Here is a 23,102-nt window from a genome sequence, read left to right as displayed (position 1 = left end):
AAACAGTTACATGTCTTAGTAACTGAATACCACTTAAAAAGATTCACAAAAGATCGAACAGCTAAAAAGATCATCACCACAAAACATTATTGTTCGTGATCTTCTTCCATAAAATATTACAGAAATTAAACATCATAAAGTTCAAAATATATAATAATTTAAGCACATTTAATTAAGAATTGAATGCTTCGTTTTGTAAATTCATTGGGGTGTAAAAGCGTTGACCGAAGTACATTTTGTATGAAGCGCGGAAGCGCTTCATTCTGAAAATGTGCGCACGGTCAACGCTTTTACAACCCTATGAAGTTACAAAAAGAAGCATTCGATACTTATAATTACATTTTTTAGCTATGATCATGAAAACACGAATTTTATGATTGTTTTATTTAATTCACCTGTGCACTTTATTGTGGGACCACGTGTTATCATGAATGAAAAGTTTTATTGAGTAATGCAATTGCTTAAGGAACAACACGTGATATGCAGTTAGCCAATCAGAATAAAATATCATAATGAAACATACATTTAAAGTAATTATATGAAAATAAACATTTTCAAAATGTATTCTGATATACCACAATTAAATAGGAAGCTTTTCTCTATTCGTTTGACCACATTTACATCATACTGATACTAATATATAAATCGTATTGCATGTATATGCAGCTGCTCACTTTGTTCTCTTTTCATTGTTTTGAATTTCGGTTCCTTTTCCAAAATAATACGGCAACTCCACTCAAAAGTACTACTAACAACGCCATTGCACAAATCCCAACGATAAAGTAGACTGTTTCACCAGATGAAGGGTCTGAAATATTTAAAAATAGTGTTAAGTAATGAGTTTTAAACCTGCATTATATCATAATTCACTACATTTCAAGTTAGATATAAAATATGATGTTTGTCGCATACTAAAGTTCTATCCTCATAGGAGGTATCAGGGCAAACACATACCAATAAAAAGCGGTGTAAGGTATATCAATCATACAATAGACCATTTTCATATTACCGACTTTTTACTCTGTGTTCTACAATTATTCAACAGGTTATCTACAAAGTACTCTGTCAATTGCGAGCAAACAGAAAAAGTAATAATAAATCAAATATATAATCGGTGCAATCTGGCGGAAAACGTATTATTTTCCGATGACTTGGTCATGTATAGAAAGGATTTAGACAGTTAACTTTCCCTAAAAGTTGTAACTATTAAAATATGGAATTTACTCATTTACAATGCTCTTGCTTGACCGAGTACCCGGATGTTCTACCACATAGAAGGTAACCTGTCGAAAAAAATTAATTCCGGAGTTAAAAGTCATAATAAAATGGAATATTGTTGAACATAAGTTTATAGGCAGTGAATTACTATTACAGGGACAAATAAAGGTATACCATAACACCAGATTCCCCAAGTTCTAATAAAATTAACGGTACCAATTTTCTTGCACCAGATGCGCATTTCGACAATATATGTCTCTTCAGTGATGCTCGTGGCCAAAATATTTGAAATCCAAAGCTTATATAAAAGATGAAGAGCTATAATCCAAAAGGTCCAAAAAGTATAGCCAAATCCGTGAAAGGAATCAGAGCTTTGCATGAGGGAGATACATTCCTTAATTTAAAATAATTTCTAATATTTTGTAACAGCAAATTTTAATAACACAAAAAAATCCGTGTGTTTTGTGGAATGTTGTTAGTCAGTTAGAATTTCTTTTTTTTTACCATGGTGCTGTCAGATTGCCTTCAAATTCAGAGTTTGAATACCCCATTGATATCTAGCTTTCGTCTGTCTTTTAAGACATAACCAATTAAGACATTGCTTGAAAAAAACACGGTCGAGGATTCTGACTTGGGCTTCCATATAGAAGGAAACACATGTACGCATGAATAACGGGGTTGAACTCTCTTTTATCTTAACTTTTTGTCTATCAATCTAGAAAAAAATAACATTCGACGATGCTTTTATGAATGTAAAATTACATGCAGGTACCACCTTAGCAGAAACCACATACTGATCTTTTCTTTGTAAACGTATAATAATCTAATTATCAATTGTTTGTCTTATAAAGAAAATTACCATGTAGTTTCACTTTACTCCTGATTAAGTTGCATTAATTCAGATTGATTAATCAGTTTTGTAACTGTGTATTGTCATTCAGGGTTTTTAAATAAATAGGGTATTATTATTCTTTTAAACTGATATATCATTTTAAATTCGTGTTAATTTTGCATTAGTTTTATTTTACAAATGACACCTTTGAACACCATTAAAAACATTTGTTGAGAATAGAATAGAATTTCAAATATTTGTAAAATTTAGGTTTCATTTATATCATTTCTCAGCCATTTTAGTAAACCAAATCGTTCCTTCATTTTTGTAAATATTCATGACGTTATGACCTGCTGTTCCGATTCATATTCAAAATGCCGAACAAAATTTTTCAAAAATCCAGATCCATGGGAATAATACAGTTCTACTGCTAAACATTTCAAATAATACCGTAAAAAGGAAAGGCAATATAAATAGCTGATGATGTATATCTCTGATTTTCAAAATGGCGATACTATCGGGACATTGTAGTAGAAAAGCAAGACGATTCATTAATGATATAATATGAAATAACAATTTGAAAGTACTTACCGTCCAAGGAAGCATTGACGTCAAACAGCGTGATGTTGCATTGCGCATCCAGACAACCTTTTGCAGAGATAGGTTGGAATGAATAATCCTCTAAGTTTGCCTTCAATTCGCCTTTTTCAAATTTATTCTGAAATTCGCGAACTATCAAATGGATATCAGCAGACTCGGTATCATTTGTATTCAAATCGTAGGTCTTCTTGTCTGCAAGGTGTACGAGCATTAGGAGTTCGTTAGACAAAGGCCAACTAGTGTTAGAATCGACACTCGAAAACCAAAGAATTCCCTGTTCACTCCAACGAAGTTTATTTGCAATACTATCTGCAATTCTATTAGCCAATGTTAATACATCTGTGAAATCGGACAACGCACGTCGACGCCGACGGAATAAACTTTGTATTTTTGTGAAAATCTCGATTGAAAATGCTTTAACATCTGTTAAAAAGCTGTTGACATCATTTAACACGTTGTCTAATAATTGTACGGTACATTTTGTCATAGTCATCATAACTCCATTTAGTGTTTCAATTACAGCTCCTTTCATTACAAGACCGGATTTTACTGTCCAAAATACTCTTGCGCGATCTTTGAAGTTTAGATTGCAATAGGAGATAGATAGATCTTGTCTGTTTGGTCGTACATAACACGGGATATGAGAATCGAATGCAATTTGTTTAATCTCCTTGCAAGACTTTGAACACCATGGCCGTATTATCGGAACAAGAGAAACTTGTAGGCATTTGCGAACAGAATTAATCCATATCTGTCCTCTGGAAGAAAAAAAACTGAAATATTCATTGTAAAGGTTACAAATTTTGGTAGCAAATTCAAGGGCATAGTCATCTTCTGTCCCTTTACATTTGTATTTCCTTTCAAGACATTCTTCATACCACCAACAGTCTGTTCCAGAAGGACTATAACATGATGAAGGAAGAGTTAGATCTGTTGACGTGTATTCCTGTCCTTGTTGACATTTACAACAACCTTCAATTGGACCTGAATTAACATCATACAGTTCAAGCATACATTGGTAATAGCAGTAGGTCGCAGTTCGTTCTTCGCACTCGTGTTCTGTTCCAGATTTAGCTTTGATGTATGTATCTGTCAAACAAGTTGCCCATTGGTATTCGTTGTTGTACCTAGCTATTTTTATACACTCGATAGTTCCACTAGGTCCTGAATATATAGAACACTGTGCGCGTACACTCGAAACAAGAAACACAATTAAGAAAATAATCAACATTTTACATTGCCTCACAATTAATCGACTTACTAACGTTTGTGAACGACAACGATATTTAAATTAAACAAAATAGATTTCCTTAACCCACTTTTTAAATCAAATGTAATATAAAGCACAGCTATATTTGTATTGCGTCCTGTCAACCGAGACTAAAAATGTGACAAACAAAGAAACCCACTTTCTGAATAACAAGCTATTGAAATATAAAATAGACTAGACTCGTGTTACCTTGTTGCAAGTTTTTTTTCCAGTTTTTAAATCGTTATATTAACAGAATACTTTTCATAAGACTGTCCTGCAAATGGTCATATAGTGGCATATCGTATATATCCAGTCTTCTACCAATCTATTTTTTTTGTCCACAATTTATATACTTGTTGTTTAATTAAATCTTAACTTAAAGACAAATCCTTCTACTCAGATCTACCAATAATATCTTCTTTATATTTTATTTTTACTTTAGGCTAGGTAGCAGCTTTAAAATAAGCAAATAAAAAAATGGGGTCACCGACCTCGTTTTCGATTTTAAAACGCCATCTTTTTCATGGAATTTTGAAATTGGGACTTTTAGTCAATAGCAGCGTAATATTTTTTTTAAAGTTCGTACCCCAAAAAAACTTGTCTCTTCTGTTAACCTAGTTGTTAATACAAACTATTTTAATAATATCACCATTTTCTTAGTGGAAAATAATAACGATAAGTTGCTATAATAGTTTTCCCGCCTTTTTTATTGTAAAAATTAAGTTTAAAAAAACTGACCAATAATTTCTCCATGAGTCTTCAATAGAATATGCGTTGTTTATATCTAAACAAAATAAGGAAATAAAAAGATGGGGTCACCGTAATGGAAAAAGATATATTTCTAAAAAGGGGTTAATAATTTGAATTGGCTGGAACATATTGCGCCAATTCTAAAAACAACGTCGAAAGACGTTCGGCCGGTATAGGCTATATTCTTACAAATAAGGGACAACCCATTTCTCGTTATTTGCTGTTTTGTTGTTTGTTTTAAACTACAATAAATTCACATTAGTCTACACATGAAAGTACTTAGTTTTCAGTCAGTATCACAGACACATAATATAAAGGTGGTGGTTGGAAAACAATGCGTTGTACAAATGTACACACGAATGCTTCTATAAACAATTCATTTCAGGTTATTCATAGTGCTTATGTGTTGAACAGAAATTCTTTTTAAAATAGTGAAGAATTTTTAATATAACATCATTTATCTGAAAGACAAGACATAATTTTAATTTCGTTTAAGAATGTTGTTCCTTTTAATTTTGATGATAATTACTTAAAATCATTAGAAATCTAAGACTCCGTTTCCACTAACAATAAAGATCGATCAGTTCTGAGATCGCCGATCTTTAGTATTGCAAAAATGAGAAAGATCAATCTTCAATCGGACGTAAACATTCCATCTCCAGATGTAGTATACAAAGACCGATTTTTCTTCATGTGAAAATGCTTTAGATACATCGCGATTGACTTATCAATCAATCGACATAACATTCCAAGTGTTTTATGAAGATATTAAAAATAAATCTGCGCATGGTCAGTTTAAACATATTTTAAAAAAAGCTGATTTCAGTGTTTATTCCCAAATGATTTGACAGAACGTGCCATGAAGATAATAAAAACCAAATAAATATATTCGACGTTTTTGCGTTATTCTTCTGAAAATATATTAATAAAAAAGGAGATGTGGTATGATTGCAAATAACACAGTTCTCCACAAATGACCAATTGACACAGGAAATTATTAACTATGGGTCATCGTACGGCCTACATCAAAGAGCAAATCCCATACCGCATATACAGCTATAAAAGATCCCGAAAGGACAAATGTAACACAATTCAAACTAGAAAATAACTAAAAAAATGAATGAAAAACACATATAAACGCGTATGTACCAGTTTTGCGCTATGCCGATGACCTGCTACTTATTCGCCTACAAAATGTTTTTATAGGTCGCAACTTTTTAAACAAATCTTTTCTAAATTTTTGTCTTGCCTCTGATGCTATTACCAATGTTATTTCAACTGATCGGGCGGAGCTTACGTTTAAATTAGCATAAGGACAGTCTATTTGACGATGTGTGTAATAAGGATGATGGCCGTTATAATTATAATTGATTTCGAATCACATATCAGTGTCACCAAACGGATATACAATTAAACTGAGTGAATAATATGAAACGAATAACTGGACACTTTATTGATGAGTTTATCTCGAAACACCTGTCTATAGTTGGACTGGTCCTAAATAAGCGAACGGTTAAACCCCGCCCAGTCAAGTGAAATAAATCAAGTAATATATATTGGTTCTTAGAGGTAAAATAACCCCACTAAGACGTAATACTCGTTTCAGTGCTCGAATGATGCCCTGTTACTTATTCGTTCCATATTCGCTTACTATACGCGTGTTATTCGGAGCACCTTTTAAAAATATCTTTTCAATTGTATTTATTAATTATTTGTTTTTCTTTCTGTAAATTCCTCATATCCAAGAGTTCCAAATGGTGAAGTTGAAATCATCCCTTCGTAAATTTTACGGACGCCATCACGAGTTGGTTGACCGTTATGGAATAACCGTTTCACAAATGATATCGGATATGTTCCTTACGTCGTAACTACAATCCCCTTCCCTTTCATGAATGTGACCTACCGAATTAGACTATTTACCGGATTTGTAATCACATAAGCAACACGACGGGTGCCACATGTGGAGCAGGATCTGCTTACCCTTCCGGAGCACCTGAGATCACCCCTAGTTTTGGTGGGGTTCGTGTTGTTTATTCTTTAGTTTTCTATGTTGTGTCATGTTTACTATTGTTTTTCTGTTTATCTTTTTCATTTTTAGCCATGGCGTTGTCAGTTTGTTTTAGATTTATGAGTTTGACTGTCCTTTGGTATCTTTCGTCCCTCTTTTCAAACGAAATGACCGTCATAAGTAATTTTTTCTGACAATTCTTTGATTTTAATTACTTATGACATGTTAATCAAAAATAAAGTTAATAAATGCAGAAGTGTATAATTATCTAATGAACCAAATATTTCCTTATTCAATTTTCTACGATTTTGTGTTAGCGAAATGATAAGACCGATTATTTTAGATATGCAATGTATACTAAATGTAAACGCACAAGTTCTCAAAAGATCGAAAACGCGAGATGCTCTTCAGAGATCGATTTAATTTCAATTCCGTGCAAGTGTTAACGGGGTCTAATTAACAGCATTTTTGTTTTGATCATTCATCCTTCAAGTTAGGCATCTATGAATATCGACACATTCCGTAATGTTGCTAGAAACTCAGTCTAAGTATACTCATACAGCTGTCATACCGTGAGTATGAATAGAACCGAGTCCGACCTCTTTTCTCAAATCTCCTGTTAATTATTTTTTTCCATATGCATTCCTCTGTAATTCTTCATTCCGACAACTTTTAAACACAGGTACGATTATGTTTTTTTTATACAAAAATTGCGCACATTGTACATAAATATCAAACTTGGTAAATCGGAACAAACTCGGAATGGTCATTTAAGAAAGCTACAATGCTAGAAGCATATATGTTAACTTCTCTAGATGTACTTTGTTTTACATGTTTGCGTCGTTAGGTTACTGTTTTGTTGGTATATATCAGAAATCTAATTATCATAATCGTGTAAGAATGAAAGTGCCGTACACATTCAAAATACCTGAGTGCAATTTCTCATATCCATATATGGGTACGTAATGTACCTATTGCTAATTTGAATTTTGAGGACATGAACAGAATGATTGAGGATTTTCGTACTTTCTTAATGAATTGTAAAATATCGATATAATTAAGAACCTACGAAAGTCTATACATGTAGAAAATTAAGGAAAACAGTATTATATTATAATTTGATTGGCTAAACTTGTTGTCGAGTATCCAGATTCTGTTTCGTTTCTTGACATTTTTGTGTATTTTTTGTTGTTAGATTGCTGTATAGTTGACTCTCTTTTCATTCACATATTTTATCAAATTCTGTAACATGTCTATTATATAAAAACAATTTTCATTTTCTTCTCGGCAAATTAACCTATAAAAACGATTGTCACTCTCTCCATCGGCTCAAAGAGGAATAACTCTACTCTAATAAACGTTTCCAGTTCGCGGAAACCGCGACGTCATAAACCGCTGACGGCATAGTACTGTTGCGGTTGTATATGCGCATAAACAATAGAGGGATTTGTCTTTAATTCACTGAGGAAATGTGCCATTGTTTTTGGTTGATGTACCGTTATTGGAGTTGGATGATAATAATTTAGGCCGTCTTAAAGTCCGAGTATTTTTATATTTCCCTCTAATTTTGTACAACACACATTTCATGCATTTCTTATACAAAATACTCAACAGTGTAGCTTGAATCAAAAAAATTAAAAAGCCTAGTTAAATTATGAAGTTTTAGTGACTACATGGTGGATATCCGATTTAGTCCATTTCTATGTATGTTGGCGTTTGTTTCTGTAGCAGTTCAGTGGTTCTGTTGTTCCGTTGTTTTCCTCTTTTCGTTCAAACGATTTGTGAAAATTGAACCGCGGCGGTAAACAACTGTTGTCTTTATAACGGCAAATATCCATCGACTGACGATTATCATTGTTACTGCCTGCAAAATTGGTTTATCGCGAAAAAGGAATCCCTCTTGAGAGTTATGGACAAAGGCGTTTTGTTAGTGCATTTACTATCTACTGAACCTTTCAAGATTAAAAAAACACTTTTGTTTAATCTTATAGTCGTACCGTGACCTCTAAATGTATTGGAAAACTGTGAAACTCATTAATTCAAGATGTAACAGGATAGCTTTTAGTGTCGTAGTATTTGTATATCTTGAACATATTCTTTGTGAATTATAATCTGAAAATGTCTTTTGCAGTGTTTGTCGATGAATGCTGTAAACGACGACAAAAATAAAGTTCCCGATAAATGGGCGGTTACAAATAATCATCAGACTTAGTTAATGATTTAATACGAACAAACAGTTTTTTTGTTAATTTTATGAAAATTTAACGTATTTAACATTCACTCATCAGGAAATTATTAAAATGGGTCATAATACTTTCCTTTCGTTTTTTTCACATTAAGTTGAACTGTAAATGTTTCCTCCTTCAATTCTTATTTCAAATTTCCTATTAAAAATGCATTTAAGATTAAGAGGAGTATTTAACACAATTGGCAAAAGAATTTCTTGTCCAGACTTTAATTTGGACAGTACATATTCTGATTATAACCTGTAACTTACTTACAGAAGAGAAGAGGTATGTTTTGATAAACAATTATCACATCTTAAAATCTATACCTGTTTGTGAAGTATTAGAGAATAATACATTAATTGTTTTTCAAAATTTTAATTAATTTAAAGAAAATTAGAAAACTTTTTTTTTCTGTCATTCATGATTACATAGAGCGACGATTGTTTTCATTTTATGCTACTGTCACACAACTGAGAGGTTAAACGTAATATGAAACAAGGTTCATGCAAACCATCATTTTCTACATAAGAAAACGCCTGGAATGCGGTATATGACAGTTGTTATCCATTCGTTTAATGTGTAGGAACTTTTGAATTTGCCATTCAATTAGGGACTTTCTGTTTTGAATTTCCATCGAGCTCGTTATTTCTGTTATTTTGATTTTGTTCAACATCAGGTGAAATAAGTTATAAAGTACGACACGAATAGAAACTATTTACATTGCACATATGTTTCAAACAGTGATTTCAATTTGTTTAATTGTTTATTCGTTTGTTTCGCAGGTCTCTAATGCTTTGTGGTGACCAGTTTACCTTCCCCAGTGTTTAAGAGCAATTCTCTGTAACCACCAACCATTTTATATATGAGGCCGACACGCATAGTCACCAATTTGTCATGAAACTTAGCCAAAACATGTGAATATGTAATAAACTAAGAAAAATGCCCACCAAAATGTTGCTAGGCCATGGTTGCCATGCAAACCAAGTAAATGAGATTTACCGCAAATTTTGAGGAATTTAGCATCGAAAAAACTACAACTTTGCAGTCATTCGAAATCAAAACCAGGTTTTATTTAATTATATTTATAAATATTTTTCAGAAACATGAAACTTTATAACAGGCAAAATAGCATATAAGAAATATTTTGGTTAAATATTGTCACAACCGCAGAGGCAGAGGTCATTTTTCAATAAAGTTCAGAAGACATATTTGAAAATGTGTTTCCTCATATATTTACATATAAACTACGTATTTTATAGTTATAACAGTTACGGCGTACTTATTTTTGAGATAATTTTTCATATATTGACTACTGGCATATTTTCGCCATTTGCTTTTTTTCTTCATGAAAATTATTATTCCTATTCAAAGGTAAATCCTGTCTAGTTATCTAAAAGAGGGACGAAAGATACCAAAGGGACAGTCAAACTCATAAATCTAAAACAAACTGACAACGCCATGGCTAAAAATGAAAAGGACAAACAGAAAAACATTTGGAACTCTTAGTTTAAAAGCTTCCTTGTGAGCAGGAAACCTCTATCAAGAAAATAATGATAGGAAATGCAAGCACGGGAATATCGTATCAATTGGGAGATATATACCCCGTATGCAGGTGCTGCTGGAATGTTGCTACTTAGAAATGGAAAGTTCACAATTGGAAAGCTGAAATCATCTCTTTTGTCGTAAAGCTTTGTTTTCAACCAACCCTCATTGCCAATTTCTAGATGTAAGTCAAGATATGAAGCCGACTTATCTGTATCTGTAGTATCCTTTATCTCTAGTTCGATTGGATAGATGCGTTCCACATAGTCACCAAATTTTGAATTGTTTAGTGAAAGAACATCATCTATATAGCGGAAAGTAGAGTTAAAGGATATTGCTAACTTCTTATCTTTCTTCCTAAGAAGTTCCTGCATGAAGTCAGCCTCATAATAATAAAGAAACAAGTCGGCGAGTAGAGGGGCACAGTTTGTTCCCATTGGAATGCCGACAGTCTGTTTAAAAACACGTCCTCCGAACGTAACAAATATGTTGTCAATTAAGAAATCAAGCATCTTGATAATATCAGTTTCAGAGAATTTTTTGTTTGAATCAGAGTGATTCTTTACAAAGTAGGATTTATCCCTCCCTAAGACAAGATACTTGTATCTACGTTGGCCATTCTTTTTTATGAAGCAAAGTAATACCAACTCTTTCAATTTGTCTTTTAGTTTGGAATGTGGAATACTTGTGTAAAGAGTAGAAAAGTTAAATGTTTTGATACTGTTACAAGATGAAAGATAGTTAGATTGTATGTACTCTAAAAGATCTTTGGAATTTTTAAGTATCCACATCTGATTCACGCCATCTCTAGAATAGGCAGTTTCACAATAACTTTGAAGCCCGTCTTTTATTGCTGATAAAATAGATGTTAATAATTTAGAAAAAGGTTTCGTGGAGCACTTGGAAGACCCAGCAATATACCGTTGTTTGTAAGGACACTTATGTAGTTTAGGTATCCAATACAGTGATGGAAGATCCAGTTCTTCATCTTTGGTTGAAATTCCAAAGGAACAGAAAACAGACCTATGATTATCCAGGATTTCCTCTTTGGTATGTGTCGTGAGGGTATATGTTGAGTTTCCAAGTGAATTGTCAATACCTAATTCGTTTATCAAGCAGTTGATATAATGACTTTTACACACCAAAACGATGTTATTTGGGGCTTTATCTGCGGGGACAACAACATATTTGTCATGGAGGTCGGATAGGTGTTTTGCAACATTTGGGTCTTTAAAGATTGACGTAGCATGGGCATTGATGGACCCTTTCAGTTTCTTAATTCTCATTTGTATCAACGACCTCACTGCCTTAATCCATTCGTAAAGAGTGTCTACGTCTTCCTTCTCGCGCTTAGCCCATTGCCTGGCATAATCCTCGACTGAATCCATCAAAATTTTAAAGTTGTATTTCCAATTGATGGATTTAGGCTCACGATATTTCGGACCTTTCGATAACACATTTCGTAGAGAAGTGTTAAGGTCACCGGTAATAACGTGGCCAGCAGGATTATATGTGAATTTGGAACTAGCACAAGTGCAATCAGGAGGTTTAGACTTGAAGTCGTCAATATCGAGATCCTGCAAAACGCGTTTGTAATTGAAAATTTTAGTTGACTCTTGCAGGAACTTCTTAGGAAGAAAGATAAGAAGTTAGCAATGTCCTTTAACTCTACTTTCCGCTATATAGATGACGTTCTTTCACTAAACAATTCAAAATTTGGTGACTATGTGGAACGCATCTATCCTATCGAATTGGAGATAAAGGATACTACAGATACAGTTAAGTCGGCTTCATATCTTGACTTACATCTAGAAATTGACAATGAGGGTCGGTTGAAAAATATACCAGGATTATATTAGTAAGTTGGGTATACTCCAGGGTCATATATCGTCTACACCAGATTCGTCAGTGATGATCTAATCAAATGTTTTGTTAACACGTGTTTTACATTTCTTTGTTTTGATATATAAAAACAGATAAATGTTTTCCCTTTGCATATATATTTAAATATATATCAAAACAAAGAAATGTAAAACACGTGTTAACAAAACAAACAAAAAATCAAACAACAGTTGTGAATTTGACCCCAAAACTATTTGTTAAAAGTTTGCAATAATGGGCTAGTTTGTTAACAAAAGCAAAAAGCATTTAATGCAGGGGTTGTCTTTATTTGCTGCCTGCTTAATTTGTTATTCGTGAGTTCTTCTAGAATACTTAACCGTAGCTTGGTTTATATCTTGAATGAATTATCACTTTGTACAGACGAGAGTCTTTAATAGTTTACTTTACTTAATAGGTTGTTCTTTTTGTTCAAAGCAGTACAGTATAAATATAATTGCTCAACCAAAATTATAGTATATAAAAAGATCCGTAGAGATCCCTATTTCACTTTGACTTTAGCTCATGCTTGTTTGAATTTTAAAAACTGATTCAGTAAAGGTCATTGTTATGATCTTAGAATCATAATTGCTCTAGAGAGCATGCACAATTGCCTTCTTTATTTCTCTTCTCTCTTACTTGTCCTCTTCCCATCTTTTCTTCCATACTTTATACATCTAAGAAGGATGAGGCTTAGTTTGACTTACATTAGCATTTTATAGTTAACCCATGTTTAGGACGTTGTAATTGATGTGCAGTATTATACTTTTATTTGAGCGACACTTATTATTTTACAGTTTGTCAATGCACACGAGGATACAACACATATGCAGGATAAGGCTTACTGTAGATTGAGGGTGAATATTAAAACCCATAGAACTTTTTAATAATTTGTCAAAATATTGTTTATGTTATAAATATAAGAAGATGTGGTATGAGTGCCAATGAAACAACTCTACCTCTAAATCTCAATTGTAAAGGTAAACCATTATAGGTGAAGGTACGGCCTTCAGGTATCACACCACCAATTACTCCCTCCAATTTAGAACGTATATGAAAGTAGGCCTACTCGGACAGAAAATAGTGCATTTGATATCATTGTTTACTTAAACTAACCAACAAATTGGCAGAAATGAAACTTTTGGTGAAAGAGAAATATATTAAGATCATTTTGAGCTTAACTTTACTTGTTTATGAGTTTACATTCAAAACTGAGGATTAATGCAATCCATAATATACTAATTTTAGATTTCCAGAAAACCAGGGGTTATTTTTAGTGGTATCTCTATTCGGAAGACCTTTTCTTGTTTATAAGACTTTAAACATCTGTTGAAAATTGGCATGTAGAAAGCTGATACATGTACGATTCAGGATATACCTGGTTTCTATGAAGTTAAACTTAAGGTAAAATATTTAAAAGCTGTGAAAATTGAAAAATTGGGTTGAACAGATAGAGACTTTTAATTGGTGGTATGACACCTTCAACACGGAGCCTAGGCTCACACCGAACAGCAAGCTATAAAGGGCCCCAATAATGACTAGCATGAAACCATTCAAACGGAAAAACCAACGGTTTAAGGTGGCTCGGCCCTTTAACAGTGCGCATATTTTAACGCATGTTTCTTACGACGACTGCCTTGGGAACGGTCGCTTTTAGGGGTCTTCTCAAAAATTGCTTTGACGACCTTGGAACGCGGGCGTGTATGAAAGCACCCTTGACGATGTAAACAAATGTCGAAATGATACAAAACGTTCTTCAAAACAGGAAATATGTTCGATCAGAAATTCAGAGTGCTTTCTTCATTTTTCGCATAAAAGTTAAAAAGGACAAAAATATACATGAATATAACATTAAAAAAAATATATATATAAATACTGACAAAGTCACATGTATGACGTCGACGGTATTTGGTGCCGCTTCGCAAAGTCCAAAACGCATTCTCATCTTACACGGTCGCCTCATGGGTCCGTTCGTACCATATTTTAAATTCACTTAAATACCGGTTGAATTAAATGATGTCTTGGAGATTTATTTTTGAAAATGTTTTGCCAATGACGCAATGATGATAACTGTAAACCCTTTCGTGGGATTTTTTTTTGATTATATAGGGAATCATTGAAGCATGACTAGAGCGCCCCCCCCCCCTTTAGGAAAAGGTCTGGATCCGCCACTGACTTGTGACCCGTATCAGAGACATATATGTGTATATATGTCTCTGCCCGTATAGTATGCTTTGAAACCATCGGGCGGGTTTATTTTCAAGCTATAATCCGTTTGGCGTTTTATAACAGTTTGTTTCTGTCATAAATCTATTTAAAACTTGAAATATCTTTATTTCCAAGTATTTTTTGGAGTTTATTCCTGAGTATGCGACATATTTTTCCACAGCAAAATTTTGATAATTATAGAACATTTTTTATTTTCCCAAAAACAAATTTGAACATGCCAATTTTCTAACAGACTTAAAGGGGTACTAGCTACGAGATATATAAAAAATCTAAAGTAAGATTTTTTTTGTTTAATCAATAATGAAAGTGAAATAGTGAAATAATAATTCGCTTTTAGCAGCCAAAATAGTTCAATTTTATCAAATTAAGCGAAGAAACATTGATATTTGCTAATTCACTTGCAAGTGAATCAGTCGACCTCATTAAATCCGTATTCATGTGAACTTCAGTTTAACCCCTAGCTAGAGATTGACAACGCATGCATTGTACGTGTACTGGTTATTTTTAAAGAAAAAGAATGTCAACAATGAAAGTGAAACTAAGGTAAACCATTTGATAACTTATTCGATCCATATAAAATCATTCTAATACGGTTAAAAACAATGGGAAACATATATGTTTAATCTATAAAATAAAATCAAACAGACCTATAAAAATCTAATTGCACGTGTTGGTTTAATCTATTCATATCTTTATTATGTTTACATCGCTTATATGGTCATTTGAGGTCAAATCGATAGTTAATTAGATGGCGTGTGGACTAAAATTCACACGAAACGAACCTACATATTCTCTACCCCATGCTCTGTAAACTGTTTCTTTTGGACTTTTGGTAGTTTGGATAAATTTTTTACATTGTTATAAATCAAATATGAGAATTTGAGACAAATCTGTGACCATGAATTTGACAGCTAGTGCCCCTTTAATACTTGACAGGCACACCTTACATTTTAATTTAAAGGGGCACTAGCTGTCAAATTCATGGTCACAGATTTGTCTCAAATTCTCATATTTGATTTATAACAATGTAAAAAATTTATCCAAACTACCAAAAGTCCAAAAGAAACAGTTTACAGAGCATGGGGTAGAGAATATGTAGGTTCGTTTCGTGTGAATTTTAGTCCACACGCCATCTAATTAACTATCGATTTGACCTCAAATGACCATATAAGCGATGTAAACATAATAAAGATATGAATAGATTAAACCAACACGTGCAATTAGATTTTTATAGGTCTGTTTGATTTTATTTTATAGATTAAACATATATGTTTCCCATTGTTTTTAACCGTATTAGAATGATTTTATATGGATCGAATAAGTTATCAAATGGTTTACCTTAGTTTCACTTTCATTGTTGACATTCTTTTTCTTTAAAAATAACCAGTACACGTACAATGCATGCGTTGTCAATCTCTAGCTAGGGGTTAAACTGAAGTTCACATGAATACGGATTTAATGAGGTCGACTGATTCACTTGCAAGTGAATTAGCAAATATCAATGTTTCTTCGCTTAATTTGATAAAATTGAACTATTTTGGCTGCTAAAAGCGAATTATTATTTCACTATTTCACTTTCATTATTGATTAAACAAAAAAAATCTTACTTTAGATTTTTTATATATCTCGTAGCTAGTACCCCTTTAAAGATTTGTTTACCTGCACGAAAATCATTTGAATTTTTTTCTCGTATCACAATTCCAGGATTTCCGGAACACTGGACTAAGTCCTATAATCTAAGACCTCGGGGCCAATGTTTTCTATTTTTATGATACTTTTCTTCTATTACTTATTTTGCTGAATTGTTATTTTGTTGATTTGCAATTTTCTGTTGTATCTATCAATATGTCAACCGAGTTCATATTAAAAAAAAAGAAATATCAGCATTAAAACTAAAATAATTGAATCAGAGCACTGAGTGTTATTAAAATAGACTAATGGATCCAGCAACTTATTTCACTAAAATGATTATTTGTTTTCCTGCAGAAATAAAACGACACTTCAATAATTTGCTGTTTATCGTCCAAAAAAAGGGGAGTTCCAATCCCCGGAACCCTCCCCCTGGATCCACCACTGTCAAAAGTAACCGTGACTGGCCTAGTATTCCGACCTTATATATCGGTCTATGATATAATTCCTCAATACTGCATGCTTTGCGGAGAACCATGTTTCACCATGTCGGGATTTTGCTAGGACATACACCCTCAGCGTGCCGGACAGTCTCAAACACTACTAAAGACTTTATATATAAAAAAAAATCTATACTACTAGGTTCAGAGAAAGTTTGGATTGTAATTTAAAAACTACGCCCAGTACACAGGAACGCTATATTAGCCGGGGATGTTGGCAAACTTTAACAATCTTAATTTTTGACATGCTTTTTTAAAAGGTAAGCTAATAAGGAAAGTTCTTGATTAAAAAAAAATATAGTTGAGTGATGTCATTGCGGCAAAAAATGTGAATGACAATTTTGTTTGTGAACACTGATTTGATCTTACCGTGGCAAAGAAATGCATAACTAATCATCGATCTATGCGTGATGATAAAAAGAGATAATGTTGTTTTTTTTTTATAATATTGAATTTTGTGGATAGTTGTTTCATTGGCAATCATACCACATCTGCTTATTTTCATATCGTGTGGTTAACATAGAAATATGACTAATCTGACAGATGATCCCTTGATTATACAGGGTGTTCAAACAGCTGGATATATATGTTCCAGACCGTATGAGTATTTAGACCGTACGCGTATATTTAATTTCAATTGTTCCTTTGTCCATATTATCCATCTAATTGTAATGATAACAATTTGTAAAAATAAAAATAAAAATTGTGATATATATTTATTTAAATTTAACCCATATGATCCAATAACATGTCATATATGGTCAGCTCGTACTGGACCATACGCGTATACTCATACGGTCCGACCGTACGCGTATGGTCGGACCGTACGAGTATACGTATACGGTCCGGTCCAAATACTCATATGGTCTGGAACATATACATACGAAGCCTCGTAGGGTAAAAAGCGGGAATTTTGCCTATACATGCACCAAGCATAATTGTCCATTCATTTTCTTATGGCAGTCCATATATCTAGCTCCTCTTACTTTGCATAACTTTCATAATTGATACTTATTTGCATGTTCTCATCCGTATTATGCTTGAAATATTTGCCAGTGATCATTCAGTATGCAAATTAAATTTTCATTATGTGCAATCATATAAAAAAACGTAATTTCTGGGACTTTTATTTGTTTGACTATGTGGTATATCAGTTTATAGTAATTGTTGAAGTCCGTACGGGAACATAATTGTCATCTTCTCTGTAAATTGGTCTCTGGTGAAGAGTTGCCTCATAAACAATGATACCCCATCTTCCTATTTTTATACCCTATGCAACGAAGTTGCGCAGGGTATAACGTTTTTGACCCGTCCGTCCGTCCGTCCATCAGCCAGTCTATATCTGTCCTGTTTCTTGTCATCACAACTCCTCTCAAACCGACCAACAAAATTTCATGAAACCTTTTTAGATAATAAGGACATACTATGCAGATGTGCATATCGACAGGAAATTACGAGTCAAATTTGTTCTAGGAGTTTTGCCCCTTTGAACTTATTTGCTTCAATATATACTACTGCATGTTTGTCCTTGCAACTCCTCTCAAACCGCACAATAGAATTTTATGAAACCTTTTTAGATAAGGACATACTATTTTGATGTACACATTTTTTTTCTAGGAGTAAGGCCCCTTTGAACTTATTTGCTTCAATATACTACTGCAACAGTTTGTCATTGCAACTCCTCTCAAACCGCACAACAGAATTTCATGAAACCTTTTTAGATAATAAGGACATACTTTGTAGATGTGCATATCAACAGAAAATTATCGTGATTCAATTTTTTTTTCTTATACCATTTTTTTTCTTAGTCATTTTATTTCTCCAGTGGCAATGTGGAGACTGACTGCCAAAGCGGGGCTGGCTTCAGTTATTCACAATATAATCAACCAATGAGCCTGCACCCTATGTCGGACTCAATCATCCCATCAACCAAATATTTTGAAACATATTTAGAATTCAATAAACAGACAAATCCATGAAAATGAGGTTCAGTTCAGATAAACCCTGCAAGACAGACATATTTGTTTTTCATTCATTATTTTTTACATAAATCACCCATTAGTTTTCTCATTTGAAATGTTTTAAATTGTTCATTTGTCATTTCGAAGCCTTTAAAACCAACTATGCAGAACAGGTTTTACTCATTGTTGAAGTCCATATGGTGATCTACATGTATAGTCATTTCTGTGTTATTTGGTCTCTTAGCTTGTGTCTCATTTACAATCATATCACATCCTCTTATTTGATATTTTAATTTGTTATAATACATTTAATAATCTTTTCATACACCAAATATACATGAAGATGACCTATTTATTTCACAATATAGCATATTAAAAGAGGATTGCTAGACAGAATTGTAAATTATTGCACGCAATAGTTTATCTACTACATGTACCTTTTAGTATTTATTATTTTTGAGTATATGTCCGACATGTTGACGACGGACAGTCAATGGTATACCTTAATATGTCCCGAAAACGGGCGTTAAAAAAAAGCCTCAACTAAATCAAATTTTTGAAACGTGATTGATTTTATTCCTCTAATATCTATGAGATCAAATTTATAAAAAAATTATTAATATCATTAATATCAATGTACTAGTATACATGTAAGAGTTGTTGCCATTTATACATCATGTACATGTACAATCATTTGCTGATCAGCTCTATATTTTCATTATTTTTATTCTCCTTCACTGTTTTTTTTTATAAGACTCATATATATGATCTGTATTCATCATTGGGACAGGTAGCAATATATATAGGTGAAGTAGGTCCTTTTGATTTGATTTTTTTAAAGGATTTTGACAGCACTAAAGCATATACATGTAGTTCCAATTTTTAGTTGATCTTAGCTCCTTAAGTGGATTGTGGCAACACATATTGCATATATACATGTAGAATGTTGTTCTTAAGTTTCAGACAGCACTTTACGCATAGTTTCCGGTTGCAATACTAGAATATGATACTGGCTTCTCATGAAATTCTGTCAGAATCAGAACAGATGTGCATATCGACAGGAAATTACGAGTCAAATTTGTTCTAGGAGTTTTGCCCCTTTGAACTTATTTGCTTCAATATACTACTGCATGTTTGTCCTTGCAACTCCTCTCAAACCGCACAATAGAATTTTATGAAACCTTTTTAGATAAGGACATACTATTTTGATGTACACATTTTTTTTTCTAGGAGTAAGGCCCCTTTGAACTTATTTGCTTCAATATACTACTGCAACAGTTTGTCATTGCAACTCCTCTCAAACCGCACAACAGAATTTCATGAAACCTTTTTAGATAATAAGGACATACTATGTAGATGTGCATATCAACAGAAAATTATCGTGATTCAATTTTTTTTTCTTATACCATTTTTTTTCTTAGTCATTTTATTTCTCCAGTGGCAATGTGGAGACTGACTGCCAAAGCGGGGCTGGCTTCAGTTATTCACAATATAATCAACCAATGAGCCTGCACCCTATGTCGGACTCAATCATCCCATCAACCAAATATTTTGAAACATATTTAGAATTCAATAAACAGACAAATCCATGAAAATGAGGTTCAGTTCAGATAAACCCTGCAAGACAGACATATTTGTTTTTCATTCATTATTTTTTACATAAATCACCCATTAGTTTTCTCATTTGAAATGTTTTAAATTGTTCATTTGTCATTTCGAAGCCTTTAAAACCAACTATGCAGAACAGGTTTTACTCATTGTTGAAGTCCATATGGTGATCTACATGTATAGTCATTTCTGTGTTATTTGGTCTCTTAGCTTGTGTCTCATTTACAATCATATCACATCCTCTTATTTGATATTTTAATTTGTTATAATACATTTAATAATCTTTTCATACACCAAATATACATGAAGATGACCTATTTATTTCACAATATAGCATATTAAAAGAGGATTGCTAGACAGAATTGTAAATTATTGCACGCAATAGTTTATCTACTACATGTACCTTTTAGTATTTATTATTTTTGAGTATATGTCCGACATGTTGACGACGGACAGTCAATGGTATACCTTAATATGTCCCGAAAACGGGCGTTAAAAAAAAGCCTCAACTAAATCAAATTTTTGAAACGTGATTGATTTTATTCCTCTAATATCTATGAGATCAAATTTATAAAAAAATTATTAATATCATTAATTTCAATGTACTAGTATACATGTAAGAGTTGTTGCCATTTATACATCATGTACATTTACATGTACAATCATTTGCTGATCAGCTCTATATTTTCATTATTTTTATTCTCCTTCACTGTTTTTTTTTATAAGACTCATATATATGATCTGTATTCATCATTGGGACAGGTAGCAATATATATAGGTGAAGTAGGTCCTTTTGATTTGATTTTTTTAAAGGATTTTGACAGCACTAAAGCATATACATGTAGTTCCAATTTTTAGTTGATCTTAGCTCCTTAAGTGGATTGTGGCAACACATATTGCATATATACATGTAGAATGTTGTTCTTAAGTTTCAGACAGCACTTTACGCATAGTTTCCGGTTGCAATACTAGAATATGATACTGGCTTCTCATGAAATTCTGTCAGAATCAGAACAGATGTGCATATCGACAGGAAATTACGAGTCAAATTTGTTCTAGGAGTTTTGCCCCTTTGAACTTATTTGCTTCAATATACTACTGCATGTTTGTCCTTGCAACTCCTCTCAAACCGCACAATAGAATTTTATGAAACCTTTTTAGATAAGGACATACTATTTTGATGTACACATTTTTTTTTCTAGGAGTAAGGCCCCTTTGAACTTATTTGCTTCAATATACTACTGCAACAGTTTGTCATTGCAACTCCTCTCAAACCGCACAACAGAATTTCATGAAACCTTTTTAGATAATAAGGACATACTATGTAGATGTGCATATCAACAGAAAATTATCGTGATTCAATTTTTTTTTCTTATACCATTTTTTTTCTTAGTCATTTTATTTCTCCAGTGGCAATGTGGAGACTGACTGCCAAAGCGGGGCTGGCTTCAGTTATTCACAATATAATCAACCAATGAGCCTGCACCCTATGTCGGACTCAATCATCCCATCAACCAAATATTTTGAAACATATTTAGAATTCAATAAACAGACAAATCCATGAAAATGAGGTTCAGTTCAGATAAACCCTGCAAGACAGACATATTTGTTTTTCATTCATTATTTTTTACATAAATCACCCATTAGTTTTCTCATTTGAAATGTTTTAAATTGTTCATTTGTCATTTCGAAGCCTTTAAAACCAACTATGCAGAACAGGTTTTACTCATTGTTGAAGTCCATATGGTGATCTACATGTATAGTCATTTCTGTGTTATTTGGTCTCTTAGCTTGTGTCTCATTTACAATTATATCACATCCTCTTATTTGATATTTTAATTTGTTATAATACATTTAATAATCTTTTCATACACCAAATATACATGAAGATGACCTATTTATTTCACAATATAGCATATTAAAAGAGGATTGCTAGACAGAATTGTAAATTATTGCACGCAATAGTTTATCTACTACATGTACCTTTTAGTATTTATTATTTTTGAGTATATGTCCGACATGTTGACGACGGACAGTCAATGGTATACCTTAATATGTCCCGAAAACGGGCGTTAAAAAAAAGCCTCAACTAAATCAAATTTTTGAAACGTGATTGATTTTATTCCTCTAATATCTATGAGATCAAATTTATAAAAAAATTATTAATATCATTAATTTCAATGTACTAGTATACATGTAAGAGTTGTTGCCATTTATACATCATGTACATTTACATGTACAATCATTTGCTGATCAGCTCTATATTTTCATTATTTTTATTCTCCTTCACTGTTTTTTTTTTATAAGACTCATATATATGATCTGTATTCATCATTGGGACAGGTAGCAATATATATAGGTGAAGTAGGTCCTTTTGATTTGATTTTTTTAAAGGATTTTGACAGCACTAAAGCATATACATGTAGTTCCAATTTTTAGTTGATCTTAGCTCCTTAAGTGGATTGTGGCAACACATATTGCATATATACATGTAGAATGTTGTTCTTAAGTTTCAGACAGCACTTTACGCATAGTTTCCGGTTGCAATACTAGAATATGATACTGGCTTCTCATGAAATTCTGTCAGAACTTTGCCAATAGTTTCCAAGTAAAGTTGAACATTCCAAGATCACTCCTTCCATTTGAAATGTACATGTACAAATGTACTTGCAGCCTGAAATTAAATATCAGAGTAATTCTGTCAGAAAATCAACAATTATTGACATTCAAAAGCATATAGATGTAGACTAGTTCATAATAGGTAATGTGTTCATGGGACACAGATGAGAAACCGCTTGCATATAAAGAATGAAAAGAGTGACACCACCCAAATTTGTACTTAATCTGAGTGTTGTTGTAGTAAGCAT

The 23,102-nt window shown here is 32.8% G+C and overlaps 2 protein-coding genes across 2 annotated transcripts in view; one reads left to right on the top strand and one right to left on the bottom strand.

Annotated features, from left to right (window-relative positions):
• Positions 1 to 643: 643 nt before the first annotated feature.
• Positions 644 to 3,935, bottom strand: LOC139525988 (uncharacterized). The gene is made up of 2 exons (XM_071321174.1): positions 2,642 to 3,935; positions 644 to 808 (listed from the first exon to the last, which is right to left on the bottom strand). The coding sequence occupies exons 1-2, from the start codon at positions 3,879 to 3,881 to the stop codon at positions 687 to 689; spliced, it is 1,362 nt and encodes a 453-aa protein (XP_071177275.1). The 5' UTR covers positions 3,882 to 3,935; the 3' UTR covers positions 644 to 686.
• Positions 3,936 to 9,004: 5,069 nt separating this feature from the next.
• Positions 9,005 to 23,102, top strand: part of LOC139527202 (ankyrin-3-like) — a 30,978-nt gene continuing 16,880 nt past the window's right edge. The window contains exon 1 of the mRNA XM_071322527.1: positions 9,005 to 9,173. The gene's annotated coding sequence lies outside the window, so the exon portion shown is untranslated. The remainder of the gene's footprint in view (positions 9,174 to 23,102) is intronic.

The sequence above is a fragment of the Mytilus edulis genome, chromosome 6 (assembly GCF_963676685.1).
Source record: "Mytilus edulis chromosome 6, xbMytEdul2.2, whole genome shotgun sequence".
NCBI classification, from domain to species: Eukaryota; Metazoa; Mollusca; class Bivalvia; order Mytilida; family Mytilidae; genus Mytilus; species Mytilus edulis.
Note: the sequence above shows the minus strand (reverse complement) of the source record. Positions and strands in the feature narration are given on the sequence as shown.